This window comes from Pelobates fuscus, chromosome 5, assembly GCF_036172605.1.
Source record: "Pelobates fuscus isolate aPelFus1 chromosome 5, aPelFus1.pri, whole genome shotgun sequence".
Classification (NCBI taxonomy): Eukaryota; Metazoa; Chordata; class Amphibia; order Anura; family Pelobatidae; genus Pelobates; species Pelobates fuscus.
The window spans coordinates 227,764,635-227,783,725 of record NC_086321.1 but is presented as its reverse complement, the minus strand read 5'-3'; the positions used below and the strand labels follow the sequence as shown (position 1 = coordinate 227,783,725).

General features: G+C 37.8%; 1 protein-coding gene across 1 annotated transcript in view; it reads left to right on the top strand.

The window, feature by feature from the left end:
* RFX3 (regulatory factor X3) overlaps positions 1–19,091 on the top strand; it is a 291,801-nt gene that overhangs the window by 260,715 nt on the left and 11,995 nt on the right. Inside the window, exons 10-16 of the mRNA XM_063457210.1 lie at positions 2,975–3,087; positions 3,428–3,543; positions 4,362–4,516; positions 7,040–7,137; positions 7,395–7,544; positions 9,498–9,706; positions 18,039–18,192. Of these exons, the coding sequence (XP_063313280.1) occupies positions 2,975–3,087; positions 3,428–3,543; positions 4,362–4,516; positions 7,040–7,137; positions 7,395–7,544; positions 9,498–9,706; positions 18,039–18,192 (995 nt within the window). The remainder of the gene's footprint in view (positions 1–2,974; positions 3,088–3,427; positions 3,544–4,361; positions 4,517–7,039; positions 7,138–7,394; positions 7,545–9,497; positions 9,707–18,038; positions 18,193–19,091) is intronic.

Sequence of the window (19,091 nt, the reverse complement as noted above, 5' to 3'; positions counted from 1 at the left end):
AAATAGAGATCTGTTTTAAAAGAATCTGCTGAATATGATATAAAACAACCCTCTGGCAAAAAACAAGAATTCCACAGTATTTGTTCTCACCGTAAAGAATCCTTTGCTGTAGTTAAAATCTTCTTTCTACAAATGTCATTGGATGATCTCTTATCATTTTTACAGTCCTGTAAATGAACAGGTCATCAGAGACCTGTCTGTGCTGGCCCTGTATATATATTTTATAATGTTACCAAACCCTCTTTAAAGAAACATTCCAGGCACCATAAATACTTAATCTCAATGAAGTTCTTTTGGGGCCATGAAGTCTTGGGTGCTGTCTTACCTTAAGAAATTAAACCATTTACAAGTAATGTAAAGACAGTGCCCATCCATTCCACCCTGTGTTTCCATGCTGCTGATATACTGTTAGTGTCAGCTGATGCTCTCAGACTATCACTTGATAGACCTTGCGTGAGAAAGGTATGTACCTATCACTAATGCTCTCAGCAACACTCAGTTCTCAGCTTCTTGAGGAAGCTCTGGACATCACTGGATGACGTATTTTCTAGATCTTTCTTCCCCCTGTTAATTTATTATCCACTTATTTACTTTTTCCAATCCCCTAATATCCTTCTTTAAAGTGAATTTGTCATGACTGATATAGGCTTGCAGTTTTCTAGCTATCTGGCTTGACTCATGTTATTTAATGAAGTGTTTCTTCTCTTAATACTATGAAAAGCTCATATTTTAATTTGTTTCCATTTCCACTGTCTCCTGTTGAGAGCATCAAACATGTTTTCAGCTGTGTTACACTTGCTGAAAGACACACTCCTGCATATTGCTGCTTAGGAAGCAGAGACTTCCAAAAACAGGTTAAAAGTTCCCAAAACTGTTTCATGATTTTGTGTTAATAAAACATAACTGTTATCGCTCTCCATTCTCAGAACTACTTGTCCAGATCTGCTGCAATTAATCAATCAGGTAGTTTCTCACTTTACTCTGCCCTGGTGCTGCTCTCAGCCTGCCCATTTTCCCTACTTCCCCTTGCAGGCATCGCTTTCCCTTAGCCTAAATTCAAGCAGGAGAAATGACCCAAAAGATTTCCCTTATAACAGACATGCAGAGCACAGCCTTTTTATCGCTTAGCTGATCAGCACAGACTGAATTAGGTGAGCAGAGAGGAAAAGGGTTGATTTTAAAGAAATCTAGACATTTGCAACCAATTTTATTTCTGCACAATATATAGATAAAATGTGATTCTCTCTCCTTTAATATTGAGTTGTGTTTGTCCAAGACAAGGGTGTGAAAATGCACTTAATCCCCTATAATATGTATCTGGGTGCAACCAGGCCAGTTCCAGTACCAGGGACCAAGCACTTGATAAAATAGACATAGAAAACGGTCCAGGCACTCCAGGATACAAAAAAGGCAAATTTATTGAACCCACTGCCACTCACAACGTTTCAACCTGAACGGTCTTTGTCAAGCTATCAAATGCATACACAAATACAGTTTTATAAGAATACAAGTGATTAACAAAATTAACATAATTAAGCAATTAATAAATTCAGTTCATATACTTCAGTGTAGCTACAGGTACTTTTTAAAATATATGTTCAAAAATGCACCTCATAAAGAAAAAATATATAGTTTTACCATTTCAATTAATTTCTTTTTTAATAATAGGTCAATTCAGCTGTGTGCCCATGTTGTTTAGTGTTTCCTAACATAGGATAATGGATGATTTTTGGGAAAGAAATACAGCATCATAAAGCTACTGTTTGGTCCTTTTCACTGTAGCTTTTTGATTTACTAGTTTCCTTCACTGACTGTCAGAACCCCAGTGTAACAAGGCTGCATATTGGCTGGAGGACAATATACGTATGTCCTTCACTTTATTTTTATTCCCACATCCACGTAGCAGAGATGTTGTATATGGCTTAGGTCAAAAAGAAATGATTTAGGAAGGCAAAATAATATGCTATCATGCCAGGTTCAATTAAACATTAAACATCTCCCAAGACTATACATATATCATTTATCATAGTGCTAAATTTCATAATACTAAGCTGTTATTTTAGTATTAAATTGCTGCCTCTCACTCCAGCATTGCCATTGCTGGAAGTCCATGTTTTTTACTCTGTTGCAGCACCCACAATCCATTGCTGCTACCTATCTGCTGTGACTGGCCTGCTGAGGGATATCTCTGTCAGCAAGGCAATGTTCTGATGAGCCAGAAATGTAGTCCAGCACCTTGGCATCTGAGCATCTTCTAACCTCCTAGCAAGCTTGACAAATGTGCCACCAGCATATAGGTTTAAATGTGGTGGAAGTGGTCTTGAAGGGCATTAATATAAAATCTATACTATCATTCTGCTTGCACACTCTATAGATTCAATTAAATGCCGTTTAATTTAACATAGGTCGTGTGTATCATGACAGGTATACTTTAATATACCTCAAATATGTAATTTTTGTAAAAATCTCTATACAGTCTTATTTAAATACCAAATAAACTAATTAAATGTTGCATGCCAATGCAGTCTCCATATATTAAAGTATAAAACTGTTTCAGTTTGATTAAATCCCTAAAATAATAACTTAATTTTGTTTTCATGCTAATATTGCTTTTGACATACACTTACCTGGTCATGATGTGTGCGCGGACATTTATTTTGTAATTTTTTTTTTATTTAGCCTGAGCGGTGTACGTTTACAGAATGAAATAAGCGTAATCCGACATAGTTTTTTTCTTAAATCTTGTACACTACAAAGAACATATCTTATCCAAAAGTTTGTTTAAAAATATTACCTATTTTTTTATAACAACATTAATAAAAGAATAAAAATAAACTCTCGCCAGCCTCTGCTCATTAAGTAATGTGACCTTTTAGAATGTCTGTCTTGCTATGCTTCTTAAATATTTTTCTAATGAAGCTGTAATTGGCACCATCCACATTATCTTTCTTGCATTATGTTGTTATGGCAACAGATACAACTCGAGCACTTCCAGAGTTTGTAGAAGTTGAAATATCTTCTCTACCAGATGGTACAACCTTTGAAGATGTCAAGTCACTGCAGAGTCTTTATCGGGAGCACTGTGAGGTAAGACAGCATATTTTGCGTTGTGGCTACAAAATCAACATTACGTGCCTGTTCAATGCTGCTACCACACAAATATTTCCTTAATTGGCCAGTAAATCCCACCTGGCTGAGCTGCCTAGTACATAATGACTCCTGTATAAAGGACAAATATCTAGAACACATTTAAAACTATATAGATAAATAGGTGAGCATGGAGCTCACATTTGCAATCAAATTGTTTACTTTTAATTTTTAGGCCAGATGAACAACTGAACCTTTTTATAGAACACTAGTTACAATGATTAGTATTTTTTGTATCTCTTGGCTAAATTCTAATGTTATTTTATGTTTCATTTTATAGGCCATATTGGATGTTGTTGTCAACCTACAGTTTAGCCTGATCGAGAAGCTGTGGCAGACCTTCTGGCGTTACTCCCCCACATCTTCAGTTGATGGTCCAACCATTACGGAGTCAGGGTTCGTTAATTACATTTCATCAATGACTTAAGCAAATAGTTCAAACATACTATATCTGTATATCTGTGTAGTAACCTTATAATATTTTTTTACGTTAAGCAGTTATTGTAATTATTTCAGTGACAGTATGTAGCAGCACAATACAGTACTAAGCCCTGCATTTTCAAATAGTGCTAGGAACTTGTTTATTAAATATTGAATTGCAATATTGAGTTGAGAACAAAAATGCAAACATGAGGCTAACACAGATACGTTGGGGAAAAAAAACTCCAACCCTATCCAATTGTCTAAATTTAGTGAGTCATATGTTATATCATCTTAGGAAGCTAGGCTGATCAATCCAGCAATAATGTACATATGCAAATCTGATGCTCGTTAGTAGCTTTCCTATGAGTTACTATATGACCAGGTATAAGGAAAATTCATGGTTAGAGAAAAATCTCATGCATTTTAAACAAGTATAAAACATACCCACAGCTGTGAAAACAAATTGCAGTTTTGTGAGTACCTAAACTTAAACTATTTAATTTTTGGCTATTTAAACAGGTTGGTCAATTTTCATCGTCACAGTAAGTCTTACGAGTTTAAAACCCCAGTATGATCTGCTTTTGCTTCTGGGGAGTATCCTCTTCAACAGCTGAGCACTGGTTTCTCTCTCTTTCTAAAATGAATATATTTGAGCAAAGTGTGGCCACAGCTGGTTTGGAGAAGCTCATAATGCTGTGACCCAGCCCTTACTTCTTTTGATGCATTTGTTGTGCTATGTACATAATAGATGTTCCCTTTTTTTCTCTTTATCTTTCCTCTTTGCCAAATAGCAACCTGAGTGAAATTGAAAGCAGGCTGCCCAAGTCAAAGTTGATTTTGCTCTGCAAAAACGAGTCTATTCTGAAGTGGATGTGCAACTGTGACCATTTGATGTATCACACTTTGGTGGAGATCCTCATTCCTGATGTCCTAAGACCAATTCCTAGTAGGTTCCACATTTAGAAACATGTGCTGTCTAAAATGTAAATAAAAATGACACTTGCAAAAACATATGGAGCAATATTCAAGTAAAAGCTAGGACCACCGATGATAACATGGTGACTATAGCATGTTTACAACTGCTTAACTGCCTCTCTCTGTAAAAATACAGCCTGTATAAAGAGTCTTTGGGTTTTTGTTTTTTTAGGCACAAATGTGATTTTTGTTTTTTTAGGCCAATCTTCATCCACTAGGTAGCATGTTATTGTTGACTTTTTATGTGGCTTTAGAAAAGGTATCACGACTCAGGCATAATCCCCATCTGAAAGAGTAGAGGTGCGATAAATCCTGGCCCTGAACATGATGTTTTCTGTGTGTTCTCTGCTTCCCATAGTACAAATATTAAGTACCGTAACTTGCTCAGGGTGTCACTGAGCTTGGCTAGTGCACTGTACTGATTCACTAGCCAATACGCCCACGTAATATTTTGGTCAGCATGCTTTAGTTATGTACTTTGTGTTGCGAAAAACATTTTTTTTTTTTTAAACACATACATCATCCATTTCAAAAGCAGGTAATGTTACTAATAGGGGATTACAGATAATCTTTTTTTTTTTCTTGTTTGAAGGTAGTATTTGTGCTGATAGCTTGCAGGTTATGGTATTTTGTCCTTTCAGTCATTATTGTGCAGGCAGCAGCCGTGTGTCTGTGTTCTGCCTATGAGCCAAGCAGCAGGAATTTGAAAGTCAATGTGATTTTCTGAAAAGCTGTAATCCCAAAGAACCTTGGGGCAAACAATGCTACCTCCAATTGATGTGTATATCTGTATTGCACAAGACTTATTACGTGCCGTATAGCGGGGAACAATTTAACGCCTACGGCTTTGTACTACGTGAATAAGCTGGTGACCTTCACTTTGCAAAATATACATGGAAAAATGCTGTTTTACTGTTCACATTCTGAATTTGGTAATCTAGCTTCCTTTCTGTTGAAAGCAAATGAAAGCATAGTTATACTGAACAGACAGCTAATGTTTCTTTTCTAATCTAAGACCTTTCATAAAGTACATTGGTAAAATGTGCAATGTTTTTGTATATGCTATGTCATTGGAAAGTGTACTTCCTCTCAATACCAGGGGGATGTATAAAACAAGATGTTAATTCCTACCCCCAAATCACCCCGTCATTTTAAGTCTTGCACTTGGCCATTCGCTCTTAGTAGTGATAACTCCGTAGATGTGCTCGCATGTATTCTGTCTCTGTTAGAGGACTTTGGTATAAAGAAGTAACACATGTTACACTGCTCTTTATTTCCCTGGTTCTTATTTTTGTCTATAATGATTTTATGTTTCTGTGATACTTTTTAAAAATGTTGCCTTCAAAATGTTCATTATTATTGTTCTGCCATTTAAATGCCGGTATTTTCTTGTGTCACACCATTGTACTTGCAATGCTTTCAATGCATTCATAATAGTGCATGGCCATTATGGCTGTACTGAGATCATTGCGGAGTAAGTTACATCAATGTTTCTAAAGTTGACATTGAATCTAGAATTTGCAAGTACAATGGCGTGACACTAGATGAACAGGATATTGAGGAGTTTAACACAAAACACTTTCAGGGTTGTCTGGCAAAGAATGATGTGAGTTGCAGTCTATACCATTTTTATCGGACAGATCTACCCGTGACAACCCCAAACCAGGTACCTTCTCACCCAAGCAGCAGCATTATAAATGGCAGCAGCATGAAAGTACTAATTGTTGCTTGACCTAGTAACTGCACTGCTTTTTTTATCAATAAAACACATATAGAGAGAGAATATTGTTTAGACTAGGAAGTATATAGAAACTAAACTCTAGATCGTAACTGTCCGCACTCTAAATCTTTTAACCTTGAAAACCAAAAACACCTGTGATAGTGCACACAAGAATGATATGATGAATAACAGTTCAATGTACAATATAATGACATATCTCGCCCAAGTCACAGGCACAGTCCTACACTTACAGAACAATTCTGTTACATCTTCTTTGAGCCTCATTGTGACTGTGTATACAATCAGACACTGCTCTTCATCAGAAAATGTCCATCAATGTGATTCTAACCTCTTGGCTTAATAATTCACTGTGTCAGTAACCAACATTAGCGAGTGTCGACTTATAGTTTAAGGTATAAAACATGTACTGATACTTAAATCATCTGTGTTTCTTTATGAGAGTAGTGGTCTAAATTACCAGAGCTGTCATCCCTCTATCACTTTGATTGTACAGTAACGGTGGTTGACACAAGTGTCAGTTACCAAGTGCACTTCCCAGCATAGAATCATCCATTTAGGGCAAAGAATGCAATGGAAAAGAGTGAACTTGATGAACTAGCTGCTCAAAGAAACAATGTGTTACTGTTTGAAAAAGGACCCCTGTGATGCAAGGAGATCAATATTGAGATCATCAGTGAGAGAATGCTTCATCTTATTTTGATAAAGTTAATGTTTAAGGCTGGATAATCATTTAGAGTTTTTTGTCCTGTCTAGGTGCCTTGACCCAAGCCGTCCGCAACTTTGCAAAAAGCCTTGAAGGTTGGCTCTCTAGTGCCATGAGTAATATTCCACAGAGAATGACACAAACCAAGGTGAGTTAGATGCAGACCAAGGGTGTCCACAGTTTAGGGCAAGAGGGGGCAAAATACGCATCTTAGAAATTGGAAATAACCTTTCCTTTGATTTAAATGGTCCCTATATAGATAAGAGGGACAGTTACCGAGGAAGTTCATTCAATGTGTTTATATGATTGGCATGCCCTTTACCCTCAGTAATGCATGGAAAGTTGCATGCCTTGCTGAAGGGTTCTAAAGATAGTCATATATATTAAATATAACTGTGTTGACAGGTTGCTGCTGTAAGTGCCTTTGCCCAAACTCTGCGAAGATATACATCTCTCAATCACCTGGCTCAAGCAGCTCGTGCTGTTCTCCAGAATACATCTCAGATAAACCAGATGCTCAATGACCTCAACCGCGTGGACTTCGCCAATGTCCAGGTAAGACAATACCTCTGGACGTCAAGCTGTAATCTGGTATTATCATGATAGGGGTTTGTCAGGGGTGTTGCAGTTGTGTTCGTTTTCCTTTAATAATATGGGTGTTTGTTTGTAGCTTTAAATCGAAAAGTGATTTTCCCAGATATAGTCAAATAATGATTTCCTCTCTTCCCCTGCATCAACTGTCACTCTGTAAAGTGCTCTAGGGTGTAAGTGTAGATGAGGTCTGTATTATGTTATTCATAAAGAAAAAATAATTCTGTGGGAGGTGGGTGGTGCTGATGTAAGTCCTTGGTATCATCTCCAGTAATTAAGGAGTCTGTAATTTGTATTGTAACAAGTTCTGCATCACATACCCATACTATTACCAGCGTTTTTGGTCTTCACATACTATATTTGTGTGCACACATGTCTGTTGAAAATGCTGCAGCACACAGGCTATATGCATTCTACAGTGCTTCCAAACATTTTGTTTTATCAGTCTGTAAAAACATACACATAGGTTTAAGTGAAATCCATTATGTGCTCATTTCCATGTTTGCTGATAAAAGCAGCCATTAAGCATTGTTAATACCATTAACCAGTAGATTACTGCAACTAAAACCACCCTTGATTCAACCTGTCTTTAAAAAAATTTGCACACATTTTTCTTCAGTACTGGCCAACAGTTAATGTTTGCCATTTTTCAGATTGGACAAAAAAGGAACATTTTGCAAACCATTGCCATAGCAACTCCACCAATACACTATAACAAGGTTGCATAGAGCACATACATGCTTCACCTAAGATCATGGCAACAGGTTGCCCTTAAAAGTATATTTAAAATGCAGTAAGTTAGCAAATATATCTGGCCTGCTAATATTTACTGTTGATAATGGAAACCTGGTTTTACTTTGCATTTCTTATCTCCTATTAATTTTATACAGGAGATATTAGAAGTTATGGCAGCCACTAAATACCGGTCATTAAAGTAAAAAACAAGAGTTATTAAGCTAACTGATTGTGGCAAACCAAGATATTAACCCAGTATTATTTACTAATGTAAGAATTCAAAGTGAATTTCAAATTTAAAGGGATCCTAGAGTGCCAGGAAAACAAACCCGTTTCCTGGCACTATAGGCTCCTGCAGTTCCCCCCCTCCCTCGGGGCTCCCTTACAGCAGGGCTGAAGGGGTTAAAACCATTTCAGCCACTTACCTGAATCCAGCGCCAATGTCCCTCCTCCCCTGTCGACGTCAGCTGGCGGGGGAGACCTAATGCGCATGCGTGGCAATGGCAGCGCGTGCATTAGACCTCCCATATTATTCAATGCTTTCCTATGGGGAAAATCTGATGCTGGTAGTCCGTTAGGACGTCCAGTGTCAGATAACGGACCAAAGGTCTGATGAATTCCGGAAGCCCTCTAGTGGTTGTCTGTTAGACAGCCACAAAGGGCAGACTTAGAGCTGCAATGTTTAAGTCTTCAAGCTATGTGTATCATTTAAATATTGCTTTTGGGCACCTCATAAGTCTGGGAGTTGTAGTTCAGTAGTCAGCTTTCTACTGTACCGTAGCTACCTCCAACTAGTTTTGGTACAAAAAGGGAAACTCTGAGGACTTGATGTGAGAGAAAGGGTGGGTTTATTAAGCAAAAAAATTCATTTTATTAAAACAAAGAGGATTAATAATAAAAACTGTACTCTGCATAGCTAATTATAACCTAATCTGCACATGCACCAAAAGTGTGGTTGCAGGGCTCTTTAATTATTGCAAGTTATGACCTTGCGTTACCTGTCAATCTCCTACTGTCTTGGGTGGTTCACCACTTGTAGATACACAATTGCAGTTATTCTTACTTTGATTATTAATCATTTGAAGCTTGTTTTTGTCCTGTTCATTCTGCAACAAAGCTTTAATCATGCTTGAGAAAGAAACTGCCTGTGTGGCTATGTGAATGTCCATTGTTTTCTGGTAGGAGCAGGCTTCCTGGGTATGCCAGTGTGATGACAACATGGTGCAGAGACTGGAAACAGATTTCAAGATGACTCTTCAGCAGCAAAGCACTCTGGAACAGTGGGCTGCGTGGCTCGAAAATGTGGTCACACAAGCACTGAAACCGTATGAAGGAAGACCAAGCTTTCCTAAAGCAGCTCGACAGTTCCTGCTTAAATGGTCGTTTTACAGGTAATACAATGCTTTAATAATTAGAAAAAATCTTATTCATAGATTCCTAGAATTAAAGTCAACTGGCTATCTAAAACATGTTTTTACATTGACAAGTTTTTTATCCTGGCTGCATATTACAATAGAATATATTAAGCATAAATAAAAGAACTATGATTTAATACATAAATTGAAGCATATGGAAAATATTGTTTTGGGAAGGCTTGGGACACTGCTTTCTCTTTGTGTATCCCTATTGTCATTGGCAATGATTCCATGTGAACTCAAATATATCATGAAATACTCAGGTTGTACTTCTCCTCCCTAGGAGATCCCATGCCAGTCCTCTCCTTCTTACCTGTCCAGCTTTTTTCAAAAATAGTGATTTTGGTATTTCATGCAGTCTTAATATATGCAGAATAAATAACGGTACAGGCACTCCGGTAGAAAATAAATAGCAGCTTTATTGGGGCAAAAGCAGCAACGTTTCAACCCTACCGGGTCTTTATCAAGCTTGATATTGAGTCTTCATTAAGCTGTTTTTGCCCTAATAAACCTGCTATTTCTGTTATCCTAGAGTGCCTCAACTGTTATTTATTCTGCATATCTTGGAAGGGAGGCCTGGCCAGCCCTGGCTTCAGAGCACCTGGGTTATTTGGGGGTGCAGCATCCAGTAGGTCTCTACTATTAATATATGCACAGTCATTATTTGCTTCTCTTTTTGCTTTCATTCCATATGTATTAAAGGAACACTATAGTAAAACATGTATTCCTGACACTATAGTGTTAAAAACACTATTTAGGTCCCCCCCAACCCTTTAAAAGGGTGAAAACTAGCCTTGGCAAAATTTACAATCTCAGCCAATCCAATGCTTTCCCAAAGCATTAGGAGGCAAAGCACCGCGTTGCACCAATCAAGATCTTCTCATTGATTCAATGCATCTCTATGAGGAACGTCAGTGCCTCCATTCAGAGTGTGGAGACGTTAAACTCAAGCACTGCACATTTTACAGCACTGACCCAGGAAGCACCTGTAATGGCCATCTGAGTGAAGGCCGCTAGAGGTGTTCCTAGGCAGTAATGTAAACACTGCCTTTTCTCTGAAAAGCCAGCGTTTACATTAAAAAGCCTGCACAGCTACAATAAACTGTACTTGTTTTGGTGACTATAGTGCTCCTTTAAGCCTAAAGCTGAACAGTCACATCAGAGGGATATATTCACTAAATGGCAAACAGAATACTGTTCACTTGTCACAATTCTGCTGTTTTAACACATGCAGTATTTCTTAGAAGGCAAATTGCAGTTCCATTTGGTGTTTCTTACATTTCAATGTACAGTGTATCCTGGTACAGCTAGAGCATACCATTCAAATTAATGTAATCCCCTGATGTATATACCGGCACATTCATGTATATTATTATTAGCATTATATGGTGCCAATATATTCTGCAGCGCTTTACTGTGTTTAAAATGAAGATGGGAATTTAACAATAAAATTGACACATCAATAGATTGATGAGAAACTTAGAATCTATATGATACTATGGAAACAATGCTTGAACCTATCTATATATATTTAAATATAAGAACAACCTTTCAGATAATAATATTGACTTTAATCTGGGTCTAGAAATATAGTGTTACAATTGTTGTTGTGGCACAAATCCTCTGTAACCACTGATCCTTCTTAAAAAATGCAATGTTTTTAATTTAGCCATGCTGCATACACTTTCCATAAGCCAGTTCCAGTTAAATGGGTTGGCTTCTAGTTTGGCAAATTTGTGCGCTAGCGCCTAGACTAATGTTTCCTAACTTTATTGATTTTTTAATACACTGTTTTTTTTTATGAGTAAATGGGGTTTATCTATATCTTTGACCATGGGGTTTGGATTATTTAAATGGTGTTATGGAGTCATTCTGCTATACTAGTAATACGTAAATGTTTGCTTCTGTTTCACATAAGTAGAATTATTTTTCTTCTTCATTTTGGCAGATAATCAATATAGTGAGTTTTTAAAGACTTTAAAGAAGCAGGTATAAACAACTGTATTAAGTATTGGAATCTATGTATTCTATAAACAGAGTTATATTTATTTTTGGTAGAAACACCCTGGGCATCATAACAACTTAATCTCAAAATAGTTGTTATGGTGCCTCGAGGTTCAAGGCACCATCTAACCCAGGGGTGTCCAACCTGTGGCTTATGGGCCGCATGCAGCCCGGGACCGCTAGCAGTGCGGCCCGTTTGCAGCCAGGCGGCAAGGGAGGCAGGGAGTCCTTTACAATTGTGCTCCCTTAGACAGCTTCCTCGCTGCCCATCAGTTAGCAGGCCCCTGGAATATGACGTCTTTTCAGCAACGGCATCACTGTGTGCACAAGAATCCCAGCCCAGCATCAACCGCTAGCTACCAGGGACACAGGATCCATTTCATCCCTCCCAGAGCAAGGTAGAGGGGCTGGGTGGACCTATTTAGCACTAAATGTGTGTGCATGTGATTTTTGTGTATGTTGTGTCAGTATTTATATGTTTGTGGGGGTTTCTGTGAATATGTCTGTGATTATAGGTGTGGGTCTGTGATTGTGTGTGCATATCTGTGATTATGTGTATGTATATCTGTGATTATGTGTTTGTACGTATGTGATTGTGTGTATAGGTCTATGATTTTATGTGTGTGTGTTTGTGATTATGTATGCGATTGTGTGTATAGGTGTGTGATTGTGTGTGTGTGTGTGTGTGTATGTGATTGTGTGTATGTATGTTATTGTGTGTGTGTAGTTTGTGATTGATTGTTTGTGTATGTATGTGATTGTGTGTTTATATCTGGGATTTTATGTGTGTGTTGGTCTGTGATTGTGTGTGTGTGTGTGTGGATCTGAGTGTGTGTGTATCTATGTGTTTGTGAGTATTGGTCTGTAACTGTTGGTATATCTGTGATTGATTGATTTTGTGTATGTATGTGATTGTATGTGTGTGTGTGTGTGTGTGTGTGTGTTTGTGTGCGTGAGTGTATGTCTGTGATTGTGTGTGTATGTCTGTGTGTGTATGTGTACATGTGTGATTATGTGTGTGTGTATGTTTGTAATTGTGCGCATAGTTCGGTGATTGTATGTGTGTTTGGGTCTCTGGTTGTGTGTGTATAGATTTGTGATTGTGCATATATGTATGTGATTGTGTGTGTGTGTATCTGTGGTTATGTGTTTATGTATATACATGTGTATGTGTTTATTAGATAGCTCCCTCATTTGGTTTCCTTAAATATGCCAATCCCACATTATAATAACAAACAAGGAAGTTATCTACTAAACAATTGAAATATCAAAATTAAGAAATGGGCTTTTAAAGTTACATTACGTATATACATTATCTATATTATTTATATGATGTGTGGCCCAAGACAATTCCTCTGCGCTCAATGTGGCCCAGGGAAGCCAAAAGGTTGGACAGTTAAGCCATTTACAAACCAATTTTTTTCTTGTGTCATATCTTTTGTCACTCATTTCATTCAGAGCTGGTGTAATATACACACACAGGGTTATTCACTAAAGTGAGAAATCTCAGGAATTCAAAGTGAATTTCAATATTTAAACAGATAAAGCTGAACTGGAAGCATAGCTACATGGATTTGTTTTTCTAATTCAAATTTTGGCCTTTAATTCTCAAATTCCCACTTTAATGAATAACGGTCAAAGTAGTCATCTTGTGAGTTAGATCACAAAAACAACATAGCATTTAGTATATAGTAGGCTGAGAGCATCGCTTCAAAAAAAAAAAAATTATATAAAGGAAATAACATAAATAATAGTAAGAAATAGAAACAGTAATAATTCTAGACTGCAGATGGTATAGAATGGGGACAATCGTCAGTAATAGTATACTGAGGTGTTATGAAAATGAGCCGTTTTATACAGACAATATTGTACATTATATATTTTTGAAGTACTAGAAGAAATACACCATGAAACAATATAGTAGAACAAGGCCTTATAGTGAGCAGGGTTATGGTGAAATACATCACCAGTTCCTCACCAACCATGTTATCGGTATTATTCCAATGTTTTACAGATGACCCAAGCAGATACACATTGCACCTTCTAAGTTTATACTAGGAAAAATGTATGAGGCAGGGAGTCCATGGAATAATTCAGTAGCCAAGGAATATTCAAGAAAGTCCACTAGAAAACTGTTGGCATGTGAGCAGCAGGATTTTCCATAAAATGACAGTAAAAATGACAGATCCCTGAATCATGAATAATAATTCTGGTATGTTAGTTATCTCATTCATGAAATGTTTTCTGAGAGGTTTCTCTCTGGTTTGTCGAAAAATGACCAGTATTTCAAAAACAATAGTGCCAGTTAAGACTTGCTAAGTTTTCCTGATGTTTATTTATTTATTTTTTTCTAAAGAACTCTAGGAAGAATATAAAGGGAATATATGTTGCTAGCCATCAGCAATAGGTTCGCCTGGAGCCCAGGCTTCAGGTAGCCATTAGATCAGCTCTCCTGAAAAGCCACCTTTTGGAATATATGGCAAGCAAAGATGCAAACATGCTTAGCAAACAAATAGCATGCCAGTTTATATTTAGTTTATCTTTGTTAACCACTGAACTGTGGCTAAAACATTTACATTATTGTATTGAATTTTAAGATGTCATTTTGTGCAGTGGTTATGCGAAGTTAACATGTTATTTTGCATGCTTGAAGACATTTTGTGTGCTTGTAATAATAGGCAAGCTTCTGTCTGTAGAATTTAGTCATTTTTAAATAGTGTGTTTTTTTTTTAACTTTATCTGCTGCATTTACAACGTAATTATTGGTTGTTTACCTTTAATAATTGTTCCAAATCCTTTAAACATAATGATATTGGGACCTCCTTTTATTGTAATGTTACCTGATGACCATCTAATTAATAAAATATCATACAGAGAGCATGCAGCCTTGATATATTTCATCAATTGATTTATACAGCGGCCTAGCTACAGACAATACTGAGGATGGCTATATATAGCTGGCTGCACAGACGTTGTGCATGATATCTCATTTTGATTTCTTATTTATTCCAGTTGTATTGATAGATTTTAGCAACACTGTGTATGTGTGCTGAGTACTAATATATATTAATATGTCTATTTTGTGTTGGTTTCTAATCCAGGGATATTTTCAAATTCAAAAAATTTTTGACTGAAAGTCATGATAATCATCTTCCTACTTGTATGTTCTATGTCCTGGATAACTCTGCACATTCTACACCTTCTACTCCCAATCCTGCATCACACTGTGTATTTTACAACTGACACTCCATCTTAACACTATGCACTTTATATTTTCTGCTTTTCTTTTTACTCTGTGCATTCTGCTACTCCACACCACACATTAACCATGCTGCTCCATCTCCTGCTCTATACAACACGTCCTAACTATGCTGCTACATCCATCTCCTGCTCAATACAACACGTACTAACCATACTGCTCCATCTCCTGCTCCATACAACATGTCCTAACCATGCTGCTCATCTCCTGCTCCACACAACACGTCCTAACAATGCTGCTCCATCCATCTCCTGCTCCATACAACACGTCCTAACCATGCTGCTCCATCCATCTCCTTCTCCATACAACACGTCCTAACCATGCTGCTCCATCCATCTCTTGCTCCATACAACACGTCCTAACCATGCTGCTCCATCCATCTCCTGCTCCATACAACATGTCCTAACCATGCTTCTCCATCTTCTGCTCCACACAACACGTCCTAACCATGCTGCTCCATCCATCTCCTGCTCCATACAACACGTCCTAACCACGCTTCTCCATCTCCTGCTCCACACAACACATCCTAACCATGCTGCTCCATCCATCTCCTGCTCCACACAACACGTCCTAACCATGCTGCTCCATCTCCTGCTCCATACCACACATCCTAACCATGCTGCTCATCTTGTGCTCCATACAACACGTCCTAGCCATGCTACTCCATCTCCTGCTCCACACCACACATCATAACCCTGCTGCTCCATATAATGCTACACACTACACATTCTAGCCCTGCAGCTCCACCTCCTGCTCCACACTGCATATTCTAACCATGCTCCTCCATCTCTTGCTCTATACCACACATCAAAAACCTGCTGCTCTATCTCCTGCTCCACACCACACACCCTAACCCTGCTGCTCCATATCATGCTCCACACTACACATTCCAGCCCTGCAGCTCCACCTATTGCTCAACACTACACAATGAACCTTACTGTTCCATCTGCCACTCCACACATCATATTCTATCCATTTCGAACACATTACCCTTCTTTTCACTATACCTATCTCTGAAATGTAAACCTGGTATATGTTACTTAAATGTGCAACATTTTCATGATACAAAAGTGTATTTTAAGCTTTTCACCTACTGTTAAACTTGGAATGCAGCCTTTGTTAGACCAAAAGAGGGGAAAAAACAATAATAAACTGTAATCATAACTTTTTATGATTTTGTTTTGATTTTGTTTGGTTTTCTCACACCCATTCAGAAAAGTACACCCAAATACCAGCTATGGGATACGTTAAATTTGTTCTCATTTTGTTTTTTTAGTACAACCAATTTCAACATCCAATTGAAATGCTGGGTTAAAATGTGCAAATGTTATGGGACTAAGTTCTGGGTTTAATATTTTTGGATATGCTATGCAAACAATTCAAATCTACTAGAAAAACAATTTCCAAATAATTTGTGTAAATAAATTCCCATTGTGACTTTTTTTTTTTTTTAATTCTTTATTTTATTGTGCATGAAAAATACAGTAAGGCAGGCAAAGCCACAACAGCTATTGCCAGCGTGTCGGTCAACATATAACAATAAACGCACATTTTATATTATAGAGTAATGTTTCAGCGAGAGTTAAACCATCATGTAAATTACAAGTTATGTCAGATGAGGCACTGATTCTGAGTTACATATTAATGCAGGGGCTTGCGCAGAAGCCCATTGTCGGGGCACAAGGGTTTTCACAGTTAAACATCAAGTTGAAATTGTGTTGATAGGTAATAGTATCCCTGTGTGGGTTGATGCATCCCTGCTTCCTCAGTCAGGTTTTTCTCCCTTTTTTTGGACGTGTTATATTTGTAACCTTTTCATGCAATAAGCGAACAAGAAACATTTCGGGGTTAATTGTGCATTTTAACAAAATAATAACTATATGGTAGTAGCAAGGGGTTATGTATCCGTGGTATTTATAGCGGGTATTTCTAGGGGTCTGTGGGGGGGAAGGGGGAGGGACGAGGATCAGAGGTTATCTGTGTTGTATGACCCCCTAGATGTCATAGCCTGATCTGTGTTATCAGTGTGTCCCGGTGTCCATTGGTTTTTATGGTTAGGAGTCGTCCTCCTCTGTGATAGCGGTCAGTCCCGCGATGTGTGTTTATTTTTGTCGTTTTGGTAGGTGGGATTGGGTGGGCTAACGCGTGTATGTGGAGTTGTTGGGGCGGGGGCCTGGGATTGTGGTCCCCATTCCAGGTGGGTTGTGTGTTTCATTCCTTTGAGTTTGTATCTTTCCGTATGTGTGGTCTTTCTGTGTGGTCGCTGTTCTGTTCTGTTGTGAGGGGAGGGGGAGGTTGTGTGGGGGACTGTTGCCCATTGTGACTTTTAAATTGTAAAAAGCATATTCCAAAAAGTTAGTATCAAAGCCCAAGTCATTAGGTTACTGCCCTTGCCTCTTGTAACAGACGCATTACTCTTTTGGTACTTGAGTTAAATACATTACTGCACACATTCTCGCACTGACCTAATGGATCGATCAACATACGGCTAGATGTTTTTTCATTTTCAAAGGGCTTGTTATTATAAGCCGAATACAAACTGTTGTACTCTTCCCCTTCAGTTTTGTTACTCCACATGATTGTATAATCGCAGGTAGGAAGGTAAATAGATACATAGATTCTATATACTATATTTAACAAGATTGTTTGACTCTCCATGGCTACACAGCTGTAAATAAACCAAATAATCATATCAAGGTAAACATCACTTTACTAGAAGAGATTTCATTTTGGCAATTAAGATAGGTATTATGTTTTCAGTGAGCACGATTTTTTCTTATATTACAAAATTTAATTTCCATGTAACAACAAACAAACATTTTATGCCGCCACGATATTATACTGCGTGAACATCAACCAGTTCTATCTGGAATGCTGCTGATTCATATTGTAACCTGCCTAAAGTAGTTGCTATAAATGAGGTATATTTTTAGATAGACTTCGGGATTTGCTGCTGTTTAATGCAGAAAAATAAGAGATTAAAATCGTGTTTACATATTAATATTTAGATTGTTAGATTAAATTATACTTTTCTTTTCTCAACAGTTCAATGGTTATTCGAGACTTAACCTTACGTAGTGCTGCAAGCTTCGGCTCTTTCCATCTGATCCGCCTTCTCTACGATGAATATATGTTTTATTTAGTAGAACACAGGGTCGCCCAAGCAACAGGGGAATCGCCTATAGCAGTCATGGGAGAGGTAAGCTGCCAGCAAATCAGAAAGCATGTAATCAGAATATGCAAGTTTTCATGGTTCAAAGTAAGTGCACGTGCAAAGCAAAGTTCTATACAGATGCTATCTGTTAAGTTTTCTATTTAGTTACAATTCATTATGTGATAGAAGTGAGTTCAGAAACGTGTGTATTTTCATCATCTTCATTTTAGCCAATAGAACAAAGTTAATGTTTGGTATATAGAAACACTTGGAAGAACCTGTTATAAATGGTTACTCCAACCCTTTTTAAATAACCGTTTTTTTTTGTTTGCCTTTTTAATTTAAATTTCGATGCTGTATTGGGCATTATTCAATCGTCACTCCTTGCCTCTCTGTGGTCCTATCAAATTCTTTTCTTAGAGAAGCATTTGATTGTATCATTTTCACTGGTTTAGAGTGCATGTGCTCTCTCTTGGGGAGGAGAAAGAGTTGGAGGTAGAGGAGGGAGTGAAGGTATTAAACAAAAATAATCTGCAAGAATGATAAGAATGCAAGGAGGGGATGGTGGAAGGGCTTCAAGAGTAGAAGCTGATTATGTCTCTCTCCAGCGCACTGGAGTGTGCTGGCAACAGATGTAATTTTTGCACAGAATTAACATTAGGCAGTCCAGAACAGAGATCTGGGCTAACTAAGTTACATTTGCCAGGAGTGTAACTAGCCACTGGTACAAAAGTGCAAATAACTCTGCATGAGCATCAGTTCAAGATGAAATGCTGCACATACATATTGCTACCACCATGGCCACGTCTAAAAGCAGACAAGCTCATGAGGGTTGGGGTAAGTCTGTCTAAGTATATGTCGGACCTTTCTGCCATGGTCAACATTTGGTTTTTCATCAATTGGAGCTACAGTAGCACCTCTCTGTGATCTGACTTGACAGGCTA